General features: G+C 39.5%; 1 protein-coding gene across 4 annotated transcripts in view; it reads right to left on the reverse strand.

The window, feature by feature from the left end:
- The window catches only part of HOOK3 (hook microtubule tethering protein 3), a 563,324-nt gene extending 544,428 nt beyond the window's left edge, over positions 1-18,896 (reverse strand). For all 4 annotated transcript variants that reach the window (XR_010745659.1, XM_066338379.1, XM_066338380.1 and 1 more), the window contains exons 1-2: positions 18,729-18,896; positions 5,202-5,287 (exon numbers count right to left, since the gene is read on the reverse strand). Coding sequence is in view for 3 of the 4 variants with exons in the window: in XM_066338379.1 (XP_066194476.1) it covers positions 5,202-5,287; positions 18,729-18,785 (143 nt within the window). In the remaining variant the exon portion in view is untranslated. The remainder of the gene's footprint in view (positions 1-5,201; positions 5,288-18,728) is intronic.
- Between the last annotated feature and the right edge of the window lie 80 nt (positions 18,897-18,976).

Below are 18,976 nucleotides of genomic sequence, written 5' to 3' on the forward strand. Positions count from 1 at the left end.
CAGCATTCTTCTCACAGTGTTTGAAAAAGTATCACCTAAGCAAATATGAAAATGTGTGACTGAGAAGTAGGCAGCTAAACTATCAGAAAATGGATTGGAATATCTTTATTACCATGAGATGACTACTTGTGCATGAAATAAGTATTTTGAATTAAGTAAGTTCCTGAGCCTAGACCCAAACTTATACGATCTCTAGCACTGGATAACTTTCAGGTTTAGAAAAGTATTTGTATATCATTTGATTCCTGCCTACTATCTCAGTAGTACTGCAGATAACTGGGACTTTTCTTCAGAGCACAAGATACTTATGCTGTTGATAATGCACTATCATTTCATGTGATGTTTTCAGCAGTGCTCATTTATACCATCTCTACCTTACTTCATATGCAAATTTTCCTTTACTTAAGCAATCATCTCTCTGCATCACAGATGCCAAGAGACAGAAATATTCTTCTGAAGAAAACCAACCCACAGAGCATGTAGTATAACTCATGATTATTACTCATTTTAACAGTGGTACAGTAAGCTGCTTCAAAAAACATGTTTACAAAAATTTCCCTCCCCCAGTGATATACAAACCACGGATTTTGTGTTTTGCATGTGTCAAAACATACACAGCATGCTGCAACCCATAATATAATAAATGAATAATTCATTGAGAGGGGCACATTGCACAGATGACAAAAGAAAACATTGCTTACATTTACCAAGGCCAGTATGACAGAGGAAAGAAGAATCAAAACAAGAGGGACACCTTTAACAGTCTCCAGAGTGGGATGAAAGGAAAATTTTAAAATGTAGTATAAAACAGGAAATCATACTATTCTAGGGATATCAGTGGACAGTGAAAGCATAAGTAACATCAGTGCAAGCTACACAAAATAAAAAGGATGTGATTCAGGAGAAAGGTATGGTACTTCTACCAGCACAAGCTACACAACTTTAGGCCAACAGTCTATCCATAAAAAAATTAAACATTTCCTTTTGCTTCCACTCTTTACTCCCAGAGTACAACATTCTTTAAAATAATCAACACTGAATGTATAGACGCATTTTATCTTTATATAGAGATTTTTTCATGTCAAAGACAACTATTCAAGTTTTCACCACAAATGATATGTCACAGTGACCTGGTGCTTTCAGGCTTGCTCTTTGCTATTTAACATCACTGCACAACTTTTCCAAATAATAAGCATGCAAAATGCAGCTGTCTTCCTGTAAAAATTGTCTTCTACGTGACTATCTTTCTTGGGACAGAGTGGGAACCAGTGCTGCTAATATAAAGAGAAAAAAAGTAAAAAAGCCTGCTCTAGACTTGCTTCACATTGTTGAACATGCCCTGACTCCCACCAAAATATTTTTCCTGTTCTATCTGTTCAAAGGACCAAAAGAAGGATTTCACTGTGAGTGGTGAATTTGGGTTTGTTTTCAAGAAAGAGTATTTTAAAAGGCTTTGTCAACATGCTCCTGGATCAGTTTTCTACTCTACACAAATGCTAATCCTTGTATATGATCGATCTCATGTCCAGGGAAAGAATAAATGTTTGGTTATTCTACAGTCCTTGCTTCTACTTCAAAAATCAATTAGACTAATCTTCTGTTATGCTTCTTATTTTATACTACTTATCTTCAGTTTATTCTATTTTACAAGGAGAAACAAAAATATTTTCTCTCAAAGACTGTTCACGTTATCATTCCTGTCCCACAGTCCAAGATCAGATTGCTGCTGCTTTTTAAAGTTTATCTCAACAGGAAAGCAGTCAGGATTTTGCAATACTTTTGCTAAATTTCAGCACAAGAATGTGTCTGTTCATTACATAAGTGTGCAAAATGTAAAATCTGAAGCAGAACTATCATAAAGCAAAGTAGTTGAATACGAATTTTGGAATGTTCAAATTATTACATAGGACATAAAGAATTATAAATTGTTTAGGTGATCTTTATGCGTTTTAAAATCGTGCTACAGAAATGCAGTACTTGTATTGTGTATTTATTTTAAAAGTATCAGTTCATCAGTTGAAAATCATATCTCAGAACCACATGCTAAAAAGTCTTTGTCTTGGGTTGCAATGCAAGATGTAACCAAAAGTACGTATTCTATTACCAGCTGTTAAAACCAGGTGGGGCAGTGTCCTTTATCTTTTCCACAACCCATCCTCCCTCCAGGGGATATCTCCTGTTTTGGGCCATTGAGTCCCACTGCATGACTGATAAAATTGCATCACCCCACTGTGAGATGCTCCATCCAGTGGGAGGAGACAAGCCTTCCTACCTGGATACAATCTGAGCTTTGGAACACCACAGCCAACCTTTTTCCACTGGATTCCCAGAAGGAGGACCAGATCCTTCTACATCACCACTGAACCTTCAGAGGAAAACTACACCCTTCTACAAGATCATTGCTTCAACAGAACCACATCTGTCATTCCATGAGGACTGCAGCCACCATTTAATAGGACTGCTACCAACAGCCTGACCAATAGGGTGTCAGTTGTATTCTGACTCTGTCAGTGTTTTTGTACTGCTGCATTCTGTTTTAATTTTCCTACTAAGTTGTAGTTCTTTTACATTTTCTTATTTATACATTCTTAGTAAAGAACTGTTATTCCTATTCCCATATCTTTGCCTGAGAGCCCCTTCATTTCAAAACCGCAGTAAATTTGGAGGTAGAGGGTTTACATTTTCCACTTCAAGGGGGGGCTCTGGCCTCCCTTACCAGGCCTATCTTTCAAACCAAGACAGTCTTGCTTTGAAATATTTGACTACACTGAGATTTCCCTTTTCCCCTTTTTTATTCTTCCTATAAACTGGCAGCTTCGTCTCTCAGTAGAAGTAAGGCTCCTGCTCCTGAAAATCTGCAACTGCAGAGCAGGCTCAGTGCCCTCATAGTAGTTACAGCTCTAGGAGCTCTGTCAAACAAATCATCTGTGTTGAGTAAACCTGAGCCACACAGCAGCACAAGAGGCGCTAAACTATGCCACAGGATGGAGGACCCTCATCTTCTGATTGACATCATCCAAGAAGGGCTGTTAGCTGCTCAGAGTTTGAATTCCTGGCATTGCTGAAAGACTGCTGAAGCTTGTCCATCCCTCACACTATCACTCCTTCTGCCCTTCCACCTGGGTATGAGCTGTACAGCTAGGGAAACCTGCCAAGTGTCATTAGGAGGCTTTGGAATCCATGGTCAAGGCTCAAGTAGGGTTCTCCCCAGTTGCACCAGTTAGTGAGGAGGACATTTGAGCAGCAGACAGATCCTGCAGGGCAATAACCAGCTGTGATATAGTATTGGCAACAAAGATTTGGTTTCAATAACCACTAAACACTTTTGAGAATAAGGACTACTAGGAAGAGATGGGATTCACCAGCATATAGGGAGCAGGTGCATCTGTACAAACAGGCTGGTCAAAGTGCTAAGCAGAGTTTTATACAAGGAACAACAGAAAAACAAATTTTAAATGACAAAATACTGGACTCTGGTAAAGAACTAAGGGTGAGGGATGATATGAACAAAAGATAATTCATAGTCAACAAAAACAGGTCTGGGTAAAGTGGGATCACCTCAAACATATGCATATAAACATAAAAAGGCCTAAAGAAGAACACTCTGGGGAAAGCTTCATTCTTGGGAATCAGAAAGACTGCGTGAGTATGTGGAATGCTTGTGCACTAAAACATGCAGCATGGAGAACAAATAGGAAGAAACAGAATTCAGTATGTAGTTACAAGGTCACAGTGTCACTGGGATCATGAAGTTGTGGCAGGATGGCTCACATTCCACAGCTGCTGCCATGAACAAATATAGGCTCTTTAGGAAGAACAAGCTGAGAAGAGAGACATCCTTCCTGAGACAGATCAGAGCGAATGAACGAGCTCTGTCTTAGTACGGATATGAGCCAGCTGAGAGATTACCGGCCAGAATGACTAAGCAGATCAACATGAGTGACACTGTTACAGATTCCTGCTATAGACTGCCTGATCAGGATGACATCTTCATAGCAGAACTGATTGATGATGGGAGTAACGAGATAGCAAGATGGGCTGAAAAACGGCTGAAATGCTAGGCTCAAAGGTTTCAGAAGCATGAAATCCAGCTGGAGGCCAGTTCACCACCAGCATATCCAAGGGGTCAGTATTATTTAATATCTTTAATAGGGACGCAAACGATGGGAGAGAGGAAAATTGTTCATATAAGAATGGAAGGAGTACTTGACACACCTGATAGTTGTGTTGTCATTTAGGAGAAATTCAACAAGCTGGAAAAACAAGCTGAGTGGAACCTTACACATTTCAGGAAAGGTAAGTGCAAACAAACCCTATTCACCAGCATATACTGGGGGCCAGTTGGTTAGAAAACAATTTTGCAAACAAGAAACTATGTGGAAATCAAGTGGAACACACCCCAGCAATGTGTCCTTGCAGCAAAGAAGGCCAACCACAATCTGGGCTGTGTTGGGAAGACTGCGGCCAGCAGGCCAAGGGAGGTACTGCTCAGATCTGCTAAAACCACCTCTGAATTGATGCATCTGGGGTTTCCCACTAAGAGAGACACCTGCATGGAAGCTCAGCAAAGGGCAATTAAGATGATTAACAGACTGCAGTTTCTGTCAAATGAGGTGAGACTGAGTGAACTGTGTTTGTTTAGCATCAAGAAGGGAAGAGGCTCAGTAGGATCTTACCAATCCTGTGTATAAATAACCCTGTGTATAAATGACTCCTTCTTCTTTATACCCTCACATAATCTCAGTGGTGTCTGGTGAACAGGCAAGGAAACAAACTGAAAAGCAGTTCCAACTGCAAACAACTAAACTGACAGTTCAATTCAGTTTATCATGGAAGTTTTATTACATGGAACTAATTCTAACACTACTGACCATAGTTACAAACAACAATCAGGGTCAATTACCTTTACCTTGCACTGATTTAGATTTTAAGTGTGAATATCTAAGTTTAGTTTTAATTCAGCTTACTTTCCAGTAAGTTAACACTTAAATAAACTCTTCTCTGAAACAAAACCTTTTCTTTTTCATTTAAGATAGTTATCTGTAAACTACAAAGAAAAAAATCATTAGTCATGTTCCAGTTTAAAGTACCATCTAAGCCACATCCTTAGGGAATATCAGCCATAGTAAAACACATGTAAATATATAAAAATGTACAAATAAAAACCCTGTATTTAATTCATTAGGTAAACAAGTACTTACATTTTTTGAAGAACCTGGGCCATCACAACCCCACTCGTTAAATCTTCCACGGTCTGGCATGGTGCCTCAACATTAAATGTTTGGATCTGTAGGAGAAAGTAAAAAGTTATTTTTGTTTCCATCAACTGCAAGGAATTTTCAAAAGTTTGAAAAAAAAATGCTACCAAATAGCAAACCGAATAAACTCCACACATTTAGTGTACATGTTAGGGTTAAAAAGCTTTTTGAAGGAATACTGATTCCACAGAATGCCCACCCCTCCCCACAATGAGAACATAAAATGCAGATTGACATACATATTCCAAACTTGATTATTCCTACTGTAAGACGGAAGGGAAGAACACAATGCTGCCAAAACCTAATTGGTCTATACACTACTAGAATTCTGAATATTTCATGCTGCTGTATTAAGACAGTGACAGGCAAAACAGTCCACAGCAAAGCTCTTTTCTTCCTTGCTCTCTTGGTTTGAAGAATCAGTCCAGTTCAGGACAATCTTTTAAACTCATTTAAGTTACCTGATTATTTACTTTAAAGTAACATTATTTTTAAATTATGTGAATGAGTTTGCAAAAATAATTTTTATGATATTATTTGGAGGGTATCTGCCTAGTGCTCTCTGCTAGAATCCTCTTCCTAGGGGAAAGCTTGGGCTTGTTTGTAGAAAGCACTACACAAGGGATAAGACGGTCTACAAGAGCATTTGCAGCTTCAAAGGACATAAATGTTAGATACATCAATCACTTTTTTCTGAACATAAAGTATAACCATTCATGCTTTAGTGGCATTTGAAAGGGTAACAGTGGTTAGTCATTTCCCAATAAACACCCTCTATATGTCTGTATTACAATAAAAGACAATTCATGTTTCAGTGGGAAATTTTGAAGGTTTTTTCCTGAGAAGGCTCTCAAAAAGTCAAGAGCAAACAGTCAGATTCTTCTTATACCTTCAGAATAGACATAGGTCATGCCAGGTACAATAGGTCATGTAAGCACTCTAGCAAGGCCATTCAACATTAATTTGGAATACATTTTAGTTTTTATTCTGGAGGAAAAAACCTAACACTCATCAAGGGGGCAAAAAAATTATATTCATGAAGAGTCAAAAACGGAGCGCTCAAAGCATGTCTCCTGATCAAGTTCAACTGTGACCAGTCAATACTAATGAATGATGTCCATGTTCCAAAGCACATGAATAAATTACCAAGTGGCATATAAAACAGACAGAAGTGACTTCTGCAGTTCCAATTCACATTTTCTTACAGCATGGTCTGAGCTACTTAAAAACCCACACAGCTGCCTCTCCAGAAAATCAAAAAGGCATCATATATTGTCAGGACACTAGGTGAAAATCAGAGTGGGTGAGTGAGGAAAGAAACCCACATATGAAAACACAACATAACAGGATATAACACAGAATTGCTATTTTGCCAGAAAATTTAATTTACCAGTAGTCTCTGATCTGTGACAACAATGTTGAAGGAATATCGAGACAACTCTTAGTCCCCAACTCAGCAACATATTAAACAATAAATAATACTACACAGCTACAACAAAAAGGGTGGCAATGACATTATGGATGCTTATGCTTGAAGAAGTTCAAGACTCTAAAAAGATAAAATTATCAAGCACAGACAATGAAAAGTTTTTTTCTGATTTTGTGTATTATATGTTTAAATATTGAACTGAAATCACTTCGCTGCACAAGGGCCAAATCAAAAAATCACTTAAGAACTACTACTGTTATGCTTTTTCAGAAGCAGTCAATTTTAAATGTTCTTTTCAAACAAGCAACAGCAACATAATTAAGGTCTAGAGAGTGCAAACTAACCAGGGTGCTTTAGACTTATTTTGTAACTTGATATACTAAACACTTTCCTTGACTAAATAAAAGCATATGTAGATGATACTACTACAGTGATAGTCAAAGAAAGATAAGTAAGCTTATTTCCAAACACAGAAAAACAAGACGCATATTCTCTGTTGTTTTATATATAATTTTATCATCATACTCCTCCAACACTTTACATCGAAAAAGAGGTCAAAACTGGTCATTAAGGTCCAGGTAACCTATCTGAACTCTTTCTTCCTGCCATAGACACACATGCAAGACTGAAAATGAAAAAATAGTGTTTTCCATAGACAGACATCACAGAACAGAAAGAAAGACTTAAACTAGTGTGACTTTTATTTTCATACACACTTACATTTATTAAAAAATGTCTCTGCTTTTATATTTCAGTTGTGTCAAATTTATGTTGCAAAACATTTATACAAATCTTAAATATTAAAAACTGTATGCTTTTCATATCCTTCAGAATCATCCTTCAGGGATATACATGAAAGTAACAAATTTTCTTTGAAAAACCTTATGCAAAATAGCTTTTCAAATTTACATCGAAGTTAAACTCCTATACCATTGCCAGCTCTACAATATGCTAAACCACTCTAGGAAAGTAAATAATTTTCCAGAAGGGAGAAAATTATAAGAATGTGGCAAATGATAAAAATGTAGCAAGACACAGAGTCCCAGATATGGAGACAAAGAAGCAAATTTGTGTGTGTGCCTCTAAACAGCTATTCAATAACAGCTGTTAAAACAGTACTCTTCCTGTGCATTGTGATGTATTTCCTGGAAGACTTCTCTCCCTTCCTGCAGGAACTGCTCCTCTGCTTCTACTTCTTGAGTGCTTGCAATGCAGTCCTAATCATTAGTTCCACAACACTGAAAATTAATTCCAGTTCACTGTTATGATTATTGGGGTTTTTTCCTCATTCTTGAACCGCTGTATGGAGCCTACACATCACGTCTGTGGTATTCATGAATCTCATGAAGTTCAAGGCCAAGTGCTGCACCTGAGCTGGGGCAATCCCCCTGTCAGCACAGGTTGGGGGATGAACAGGTCAAGAGCAGCACTCCTGAGAAGCAGCTGGGGCTACTGGTGGGTGAGGGGCTGAGCATTAGCCAGAAACATGTGTGGCCAGCAGATCACGGGAGGTGATTTTTTTTTTCCCCCTTTACTTCTCTCTCATGAGACCTCACTGCTCTTAGTATTATGTCCAACTCTAGGGTCCTCCGCACAAGGAAAACATAGATCTGTAGGAGCAGGCCCTGCATAGAGAAAGGCTGGGAGAGTTGAGGTGCTTCCACCTGGAGAAGAGAAGGCTTCAGGGAGACCTCACTGTGGCCTTTCAGTACTTAAAGCGAGGAAGAGCGCACATTTTTTAATATGCTCTACAGCAACCAGAAAAGCAGTAACTGTTTTAAATTGAAAAATCATTGATTCAGACTAGATAAGAAAGAATTATGTTATGATGAGGGTGGTGAAGCGCTGGAACAGAAAAGTGGTAAATGCTCCATCCCCAGCAAGGTTAGGCTAGGCTCTGCACAACCTGATCTAGTTGAAGATGTTCCTACCCAAAGCCAAGGTCCCTTGACATTTAAAGGTCCCTTACAACACAAACTATTCTATGATCCTATCACACAAGACTATGGGAAAAAGAAAGGGGTAAAGTGAAAAACCCCAGCCACTAGGCGCAATCATTAGGTCTAGTAGGCCTTCATACCTGCCATCAACTATCATGCAAGGAGAGAAAAGGGCTCTTTAATTTTATTAAATATTAATCCAGATCTCTGATCCACATGGACATGAACAATCAATTTTTATACAAAGCTTAGAACAAGAATCAACAGGTGACTGCTACAGTTCAAAGGAGGCTATCACTGGGAACAAAATAATTACTTCAGGAAGACAACACTTAAGAAAATTTGAGCCCCTGATTACATATATGACTAGTGAGGATTTGCTAGCTTCCAGGGATAGGACGCAAAAATGTCTTTCATGAAAAATACATTTCATATGAAGGGGAAAACACTCAGTTGTCAAAGACAGTAGGTAAAAACCAGGATAAAAATGTGATGGGGAATAATTTCAGCATCCCATGAAACTTGATGGGGGGGGAATAAAAAGTTAAAAGCAAAACAAAGCAAACCACCTCAAAGGCAAAAAAAAAAAAAACTCAATGACCTTTTCCTTCTCAACACTAAGTGATAATGAAAGACGTGCACTTTGCACAGCAATTATATACACAGCTTGGTTTTTATTAATGATGCAGTTATGTAACAAACCACTTAAGTACCCCTTTGTGCTAATACCTGAAATTGTTATTAGTGGTTCTTAGCAGATAAAACACTCTGTGATGTTTACCTTATGCACAAGCACAACAAAGAGTAACACCTCGTTTCCAATTTATCCAAGCATAGCACTCCCTAGTCAATGCTGGGAGAGAAACTGAGCACACGTACACAGATTCTGACCTACTTGCTTGCTTCTGTCGGGTTTTGCGACTCTCCTTCCCACTCCTCATTACTATTATTGTTATTGTTACTATTATTGTTATTGTCATTAGCATACTTAGTACTAGGTTACATACATTATTAGTACTATTCTGTATTTATGTTATCTCTAGCTTATTATTATTATTATTATTATTACTATTGTTGTTGTTGTAAAGTTATTTTGTTTCAATGATAGTTTTTTCTTATGTCAACCTGCAAGGTTTACCTTTTCTTTCCCATTCTTCTTCCCACTGGCAGAGGAATCAGGATGGAATGAGTGAGCAGTTGTGTGATCATCAATTCCTAGCAAGGGTTAAACCATGACATCACAACTTTAGAATTATTTATCCACTATTTTCCTATCTTTTTGGGAATGAATATGCAAGCTTACAGCTGGTTGCTATGCAGAGCCAGGAACAACACCACTTCTGCCACTGCCGAAGAAACAAATCACACAGACAAGACAGGGAGAAGTGGCTGTGAAAGGAGACAAGAAAGGAACCAGACTGATTCGGTTGGATGCAAACACCACATTGCCAGAGAAGAATAAGGTCTGTCCTCGCATATTAATCTTGTATTACCTACAAGATCTGCAGGAATCTCACTAAAACAACATTAACTCAGCTTCAATGCCTAGCAGAAACCAGAATATCAATTCTTTTCACAACAGAGATGTAATCGATACACACAGTTGTTCAGACATAAAACTCTTGTATTGAGACAATCCTTTCAAATTACAAGTGGATTCCCATCCTAAAAGCAGATCTTGTCCTTTTGGACAACCTTAAGGTTTCCCCACCCATTTTTCTCCTCATAGTTGGTAGCACTGCTATCTTCTGCCTGCACAGTCATGGCATAAGCTCTTTTTTCATGCTTTCCAAGACAACAGCAGACTGCACGAAAGAAACAATGGAGAAACAGATTCTCTAACAAGCAGCAGCTTTATTCCAAGATTTAAATGTGTGAACGTTTCCAGTGATTTTTAGGTTGTCAGACTCCCATTACTACAATCTCAGAAGTTTCTTTGCAATCCAGCTGTAATGTTAGCTACTCAATTAGCCCAACAATGAAATGACAAGATTTTTACGTTAATGGTCAGGATGGGGATTCTTCTGGGAAGGACCTGAATAATAATTTTTTATTAATTTGCCTCTCACTTTTGTATATTGTGTTTAGCCCCAAATAACTGAATAAGTCAAAGCCATGAAATATCTCAATCAAAATATTTTATTCAAAGTGACACTTTTTATTAAATATTAAGTATTTCCTTTGAAGAAAGACAGCGCAGAAAGCAGAAGACACACCTTGACTAAAGCTTACTAACCAAAGGACTTAGGAGATGAGAGAGCCACAACAGCACAAACCAGTTACTACTGCACTGTCTTGGCATTGCCATTAAAATGCTGTTAACTGACATGTTCAAGTATGACAAATTACTAAGATACAATGAACAGTCTCAAGTCTGAATTTTGGTTTAACCTTTTCAGAAACATTAATAAGACAAGGGAACCTATAAACTCCTGTAGTGAAAATGAATGTACTGCTGTTCTCAGTTGAAAGCCAGATGAGCCAACTGATGAAAAAAAATTCTACACAGCCTTTGTAATGAAGGTAAAATGCAGATATATAATACGTAATAGAACAGCCAAAAATAGCACCTTAAACCAACAGTTCTTTCCATGCCTTCATCTATTTCATCATGTTTTATTTAAAAGTACTATGTATCAGTCAATGTTTTCTCTTTTCAGAATACAAGCTACTAATAAAGTGCAAAACTGCCAAACATTAAATCAATGCACCCACATTTAGAGGATATGTACATTCACCAAGCACCAAGGAATTTTAGAAAGATTCAGAAGTGCCTTTTAAGACTAGGAATATCTTCTCATGGGAAAAAACCCAACCCAAAACACAAATGGTAGGATTTCCGGGAATCAGTACCTTCCTCTGCTAATCAGATTGCAAAAAAATCCATCTTTACTGTCCAGAAGAGACAAAATAACACACTTATAACGGTGTCATATTAGACACAGAAGTAGGGTATCTTCTGCCTTCAGCATTCTGATTCACAGAAGCCTAGATGGTAATCTAGCCCATAGAACTGGGACACATGAAGTTTCACCAAAGAAGGATAATGAAACTTTTCTGTAAAAGCAGGTGTTCAATGCAAGTAGCAGAACAGTGCTCAATGAACAAAAGAGTAAAATTATTTTTATTCTGAATAAAGATGGCTGGGCTGCTAGAAACCTGAACAACAACAGGCAAATGTGCCCAAAGTGATACATACCAAAATAAAGAACAGGCAGCAAGACAGTAGCATTCAGGTGAGGGCACAGGGCCAAGTAAAGTCAATTAACTTCTTGGCCAGTGTCTAGCTAGAGAAATTTTCCAAATTTATACTTATTTCTAATGTTACTTAAACAACAACAACTCAACCAACCAACCAATCAACTAAAAAAAAACAAAAAAAAAATAAAAATAAATAAAAAAATAGATAGCTTTCCCCTTGCAAAATAGCAAAGTACTGGAGAACAACAACTATTTAATGCCTGTAGTTTCAACCTTTGCAGCCATAATTCACATGAGAAACAGTGTCTATTGACAGGTGAACGAGCAAGCTCTCTTCTCCAGAAGCACAGAAGAGGAATCCAAGAACATTAAGTTCTACTGAAATATCATCTGCACAAACTATCTAATGAGTGTGTAAACATAGGCTTTCACAGGATCACATGAGTAAGAAAGATTTAGCAGCTAAAATACAGGATTAAGAGAAAGCTGGCACAAAGTTTTCACAAGGTTAAGAAATTTCAGACTTAACAGATTCTAGAACTGGTAACAGATGGATAGTACACCATTAAAAGTAACATATTTTGCGGTTCAAGTTCTTCTCCTTTTCCTTATTTATATTTCAAGAATTACCTGAATTTCATGGAATTCTGTGCAGAATAAGATTTTTCAGAGGCTGACCAAATTCCATGATTCCTTAAAAAAAGGCAGTAGCCACCATGTAACAGGCAGCCATCTTGTGACATTGCCCATAAAATAAAATCATTAATCCTTCCAGAGTGATGAAATCATGCTGGGCTTTTTCTCCTAGCCACAAAAGGGGCAGTAGAATTAATAAAACCAGAACCAAACACACAGAAAAAAATCAAGAAACAAAAAACCCCACACATAAATTCTGCTGCAGTTAATCAAATACTTATTTCTACTTATTCCCACATTGAAGTGAAACTATGGCTACCTTGCTGCCATGGCAAATAAGTTCACTAAAATATTTCTCTTATGTAATCCTGAGATGTAGAAAGGCTGTAATTCATTTAATACTTTACAAAACTGCAGTGAATAAATTACAGATGCTCATTTTCCTGATAGGTTGTCCCCAAAACATCAATCATGTAGGGTTAAATACACATTTATTGTTTAAGTATTCCAACTTAGTTACCTTGAGAGTCTTAGTTTAAAATGGGAGGTCCACGAAGGATACAAAATACTACACTTCCAGCATGACACACTTTCACAAAGAAGCTTGGGGCTAAATGGCAAGAAAAAGGCCTAGGAATTCCAGGTCTAAAGCACACAATCATCAGATTTACAGTGCATCTTCTTGTGCAATACTTGCTCCACTACCTGCATCACTTCAAAAACATTTACTTTGTGCCCCTCCTGAACAGCTCCCATCCCTTTGTGGCCCCAGTGGGTCCACTGAAACACAACTCCAGTTTTGTATCCATTCAGAAGCTTCTGCCTGCCACAGGCAGGAGTGGAGTGCTGGCTGGACTCCCTCACCCTTAACCTTAGAGACCTTTTCCCCTCACTGAAACCCTTCTGCTTTCCATGCTGTCTCTTTGTTCTCTGCCCTGAATGAGCAGTACTAAGGAACTCACAGGAGGGAATTATTTAAGTCACATATGGCAAAGGCAGACAGAAAAACAATACAAGCATACTCTGTAGGGCAGGAAATCACTACCAGTGGTTAAGGGAAAGAGTTAATCCCTCCCCCTTTCCTGTATGGCAGGACCTGCCAGGCTGTCGGCAACAGAAGCCACAAGGACACTACTAGTCTCTTCCCCTCACTTCCAACCATGCATTCCTGACGTAACCTTGTGCTACTGTTGGTTGCCATGTGGCAAATAACCACGCTGTCGTTTGTTTTTTGTTTTTTTGTTTGGTTGGTTTTTTTCTTTTTTTTAATTAATCACTAGGACTTGCAAATTAAATTGAATAAACAACCCCAAAATTAGGTTCTGAAGCTGGGGCACTTAACAAACCGAATTTAGGCAGAGATGCTTCTAAAGGACCGCCAAAGAGTCAGCCAAGAAAGCAGAGAGAAGCAAGTGCAACTGTGTAGCAGGAGAGAGAGGAGAGGCCCAAGCCTCAATGAGAATGTCTGCAATTGTTGTACAGAAGTCAAACACATCACAGCAAAGATTTCTAATGGTCCAGGAAGAATGATAGAATACTATCTCAAAGTTTACAAGCCTCAAAATGTCACAATCAAGAAAGACAGTTGTGCAAAATTCACAGTTTGACTTCATCTCCTTGAAACATCTGTGTTTAAGTATTTCAGAGAAGAGAGAAACAGGTTTCTCTCCACACCTCCCACTTTGAGATTAACAAGCTAACAGAAAAGTTGTTTCCTTTACACTCTCTAAGTTTCACAGTTCCTAGCAGCAAAGTCTGTTTCCTCTCCAAGCAACATCTCCCAACCCCTCACCAAAAAAGTAGGGAGCAGAATTGGGAGCTCAAGTTGAGCACATACTAAATCATACCAAAATGTTTTTTGCTTCAGAGAACTATAGTAAATGTACACTGAATAGAACAACTCTTCAGGAAGGAGAAAACACAAAAAGGAGAATTTGGGGCAAGGCCCCAAATAATTAAAATCCAGCAGAGTCAAAATGCACACAGAATGAATAATGTAATGCCTGCACCTCCAAATTCTGTGTTCAGATTTTCTTTCTCATGTTGACTTAAGAGATGTGACGATGGCAAGGAACACATACAAATAACACCCTATTACCTTTAATTATTGTACTCCTATGTTACCAGACTTCTGTCACTTACTTTTCAATATAATCTTGAAGATATTTCTGTTTCTGCTTGACCTCTCAGCAATACATTTAAAAAATCCCTATTGCCCAATAATGGTGAATGTTACACTCAAAATATCACAGTCATAGACAACTATCCCTTTAAAAGCTGGAGCAGCAGATTATTTACTATCTTAGTGAGCGGTCATAAAATTAAAAAAAAAAAAAAAAGGTTGCTCAGGTTGCTCAGCCTACTGGTCTTTCATATTAGTTACAGGGGCTGTGATCTGCCAGGTTCCTCAAGTCATATTCCATGATCGCTAACAAGCTAAAGTTTTTTTGCCTCTGAACAGCAACACATTGTATTCAAACAGAATAGCTTTCTTGATTCACTGTCATCATCAGCACAATCAACCTCTCCTGAAATACGTTTTTTCAAGAGGTTAAGACATGCTGATGCAATTATATTATCAGAAGAAAATGAAACTCTACAATTTCATGGTCCGCGGCGAAAGAGTGGAAAAAGAAACGATTTAAACAGGCATAGCAAGTTGTCTACAATCTCGGTATCTACAAGAAATAAGAGGAGTACTTAAAAATTCAAATGCGCAAGGATCAAGAACAGCATAATCTAAAAAGAATATAATTGGACAGCAGGGAAAAACAGCCTCCCCAGTAAATTCCTCCTGTAATTTCTCTTTGAATAGGGTGCCTATCAAGCATTTGCTAGCAGTCTTCTTGAAGAATCTGTTTCAGTAGTTGGTCACATGGTCTCTGTATTTCATTTCATACTATCAGATAAATCCTTACGGCTGGGGATACGCAATGACACAGAAGACAGCGATACACTGTACTGAGGAGATTTTTTCAGCCAAAAAGGGGGAAGGTCAAAGGACTCATACCACATACATGACCAAAGTGCTTATAAAATGGTGGATGATGAAATAGGAGCCTTGCAGTGTTTAGAAAGTTCTCACTTACCACGAAAGTATTAACAGAAACTTTATTTGGCCTTGAGGGTTGGAAAAGAAAGAAAAAAAGGCAAGACACAGCTTGGTGGAGACAGCACACACTAAAGGAAGAGATATTTATCATAATGAAAGAAAGTTCATGACATCTCCACATCAACTTACTGCTTATAATCACACAGCAGCAACCATGTTGAGGAATCCTGTTTTTACATACCAATGCTAAGCAATCTTTTCAGTATCACATCTTAGTTCTATGCTAGAAAATAAAACTTCTCAGGTTACATACTAAAAGCCTGTAGCCATCACAACGATTTCAGACACATTTAAGTGTAACTGACACAGGCACGTTTGACAGCTCTCCACGTTTTATGAAATGCTTCAGCTACGCATCCAAGTCAAGAGCACTCCTGACACTACACACACACAAACAACACAAATGGAACACCAAAAACTCACGTGTTCATGTGTGAACCAGTCTTAACTTTTAAACAAAAAAAGAAGTTGTCAATCTCTCTTAGATACACTGAAACAACTTTAGTATTATTACAGCCACATTTTTCTAAAATGCCTTGGCCAAACTGTATCTTGGATAATAATTCCATAGTGCACAGGATAGTCTCAGCAGAGGTTTGTGGGAGATTTTTGGTAAAGCAATAGTTCTACAATTACAGTAGGTTGCAAACATTGCTGAAGTGCAAATATCAATTTTGAGAGGCAAGTCCTTGGCCTTTAGTCCTTCAGTTTTGCTCAAGTCACCACTAGTGTGGTTGTCTCAAAATAACATCATGGTCACTTGCTAAAGTAGTAGGAAGTCAAAGCTCAGCCAGCTCTTTAAAATCCTAAACAAAAATTATTTAGGAAGCCATTTGATCATACTGTCAGAGAGGTGAAAAATTAACAAGAATTATACCCTGAGATAAAGCCTAACAAAAAAAAAATGGGTATTGGCAAATAAACCAAAACATATTCAGAGGTAAGCAGCTTGCTCCAACTTAAACACAGCAGAAGAGAAATCACAGGAATGCAAAGTGAAAAAAAAAAAAAAAAAAAAGCCTAAGCGATATTCTCCTCAATTAAAATCATGAGTTGGCAGAGGAGGGAGGAGCACTTTCTTCTCACCCTATATCCATCTGAGCAAACATTCAGTTTAGACCAAACAGGTTCTCAGACTTGCAGAAAGCTTTATCTATTCAAAACACAGACAAACCAGTTTAAATACTTCTGTATGAATGTTAAGCAAGCAACCTGGGAGGCTAAACAAGTTCTCAAGAGCAGCCAGTTTCTCTGGCATAATGGGAAATGACTCGCCTTCCCAGATGTGCATAACCTGTTATTAAGACAGCTCTACCCTACTACTGAAATAAACGGTTTCCCAAGAATCATTATGGGAACTTGAGAGAAAGCCATGCAAAAAAAGCATCTTCTTTATACACAGTCAGTTTCACTGAGGAACAAGAATATTACTTTATTGCCTCTTCTGCAAGTTTCATTTAAGCTGGAATAAAGTCACCCTTCTTCAAACTGAGTCTGTTTCAAAGCCACATTTCCACATAAATGATGAAACTGTAAAAATAACCCATAACTTCATACATCCATCTCAGAATCAATCAACAACTGAATGTTGTTTAAGATGATTTACTATTTCTGCTAACCAAAAGAGATGCAGCTAGCCTCCTCATCAGCTCAGTATTTGAGAAGTGTAAAGAGACCTGTGTGGACCATTACTACAGACAGGACAGACTCCACTGGGTAGGGACAGCTTCAGGACTTCAGATTATAAAGACTGAGCCTTTCATTCACCTTTTCTTTGCCAGTATTAACACACATCAAATTCCTCATATTGGGACTTTTCATTCCCCACACCTGAAAGCATGGAAAGCCAAAAGCAAGACAAGTGGCAAACACTTAACCATAACAAATATGGAAAAGTTGACAGGAAGTGAAGGAAAGGGAAGCTGGGTAGCTTATTCCAGGCCTATAGGAACTACTTCCCCAAAAACCTTTTCCCCAAAACTGTTGCCTTCTATACTTTCCAGGCCACTTGCTTACCTCTAAAAATAGATTCATTTCCCTTCCTCATCTTTTTTGACTTTCATTAAGAAATCTAACCTGTTACTCCCCAGGAACTTATCACCATCAGCGCTTCAGTCAGCTCTGGCCACTCATAGAAAAAATTTCTATGAATAGCCAGAAATTTCTGAAAATTTCTGTTCCTATTTAACAATCGACTGTATTGCAGCGTTTCATATTCTAGGTATTAACTTGGCAATTCTGAGTATAGAGAGGGGAAAAAAAAACCCAAACCAAAATCCAGTGGTTTGAAAAAACTGACCAATAACTCAGCTACTACAAAAATACCAGTTTCATGTCTGTGTTACAGTCTTTGCCCAGACAATATGTAGCTGCAAACCCAGGTTTAATGTCCACTACATTTTGGCTGCTCTTTGAGTGCCAGCATAACCTAAAGATATTTTTGGAAAAAAATACAAACATTAAAGTAGTATACAGCAGTCTTTATCTTAAGATTGTAGAATCATAGAATGGTTCGGCCTGGAAAACAATTTTGAAAATCATCTGGTTCCAGCCTCTGCCATGAGCAGGGACACTTGCAGTTAGATCAGGTTGCTCAGAGTCCCATCCGACCTAGCCTTGAAGACCTCCGGGGATAAATATATCACCCCTTAAGTTCATTCTGCAAAATCCTCGACCTCATCGGTGAATTCTGCCTCTCTAGACTCAAGCACTGCCTAAAAAGAGCGAAAAACAAACAGGCGGAAATGCAAGTTTCTGGTCAGAAAGGCGGCCTTGCTGGTCAGAGAGCGACAGGCAGGTGCAAACAGCGGGGTACTGACACACCGACGGCATAGCAGGGACAAGACCAGAGCCACGGCCTGCAGCTCGACCGCTCATCCCGGGCGCACCTGGGGGCGCTCCCGCGCCAGCCCCCCGGCCCTTTGTTCCCCCGCTGCAGGGGCAGCCTTGAGGTGGAGCACGGCCCTGCCCGGGCACCCCCGAACCGCCAAGATAAGACAGAAGCAAAGCACGGCTCCGCCGACCCCGGCCCGGGCGCGGTGCGGGCCGCGGGGCCTCCATCGCCGGAGTGGAGCCGCGGCGGGGCGGGAGGCGCCGGCGCCGCGGCCCTGAGGCGCGGCCCTGCCCGGTGCGGGCGGGCAGCGCGCACTCACCCAGGTGAGCAGGCTCTCGCCGAGCTCGGCGCGCTCCAGGCTCTCCACGTTGAACATGGCGCGGCTGCGGGGCCGCGGCCGGGTCGGTACCGCCGGTCCCGCCTCGCCCCGTCCCGGGCCGGGCGGTGGCGCCGACACGTCACCGCGCCCTGACGGACCGGCCGCGCGCGCCTGCGCCCGGCGGCCGGGGGGCGGGGCGGGGCGGGGCGGGGCGGGGCGGGGCGGGGGGGGGCGGGGCGGGGCGGGGC

The sequence above is a fragment of the Sylvia atricapilla genome, chromosome Z (assembly GCF_009819655.1).
Source record: "Sylvia atricapilla isolate bSylAtr1 chromosome Z, bSylAtr1.pri, whole genome shotgun sequence".
Taxonomy (NCBI): domain Eukaryota; kingdom Metazoa; phylum Chordata; class Aves; order Passeriformes; family Sylviidae; genus Sylvia; species Sylvia atricapilla.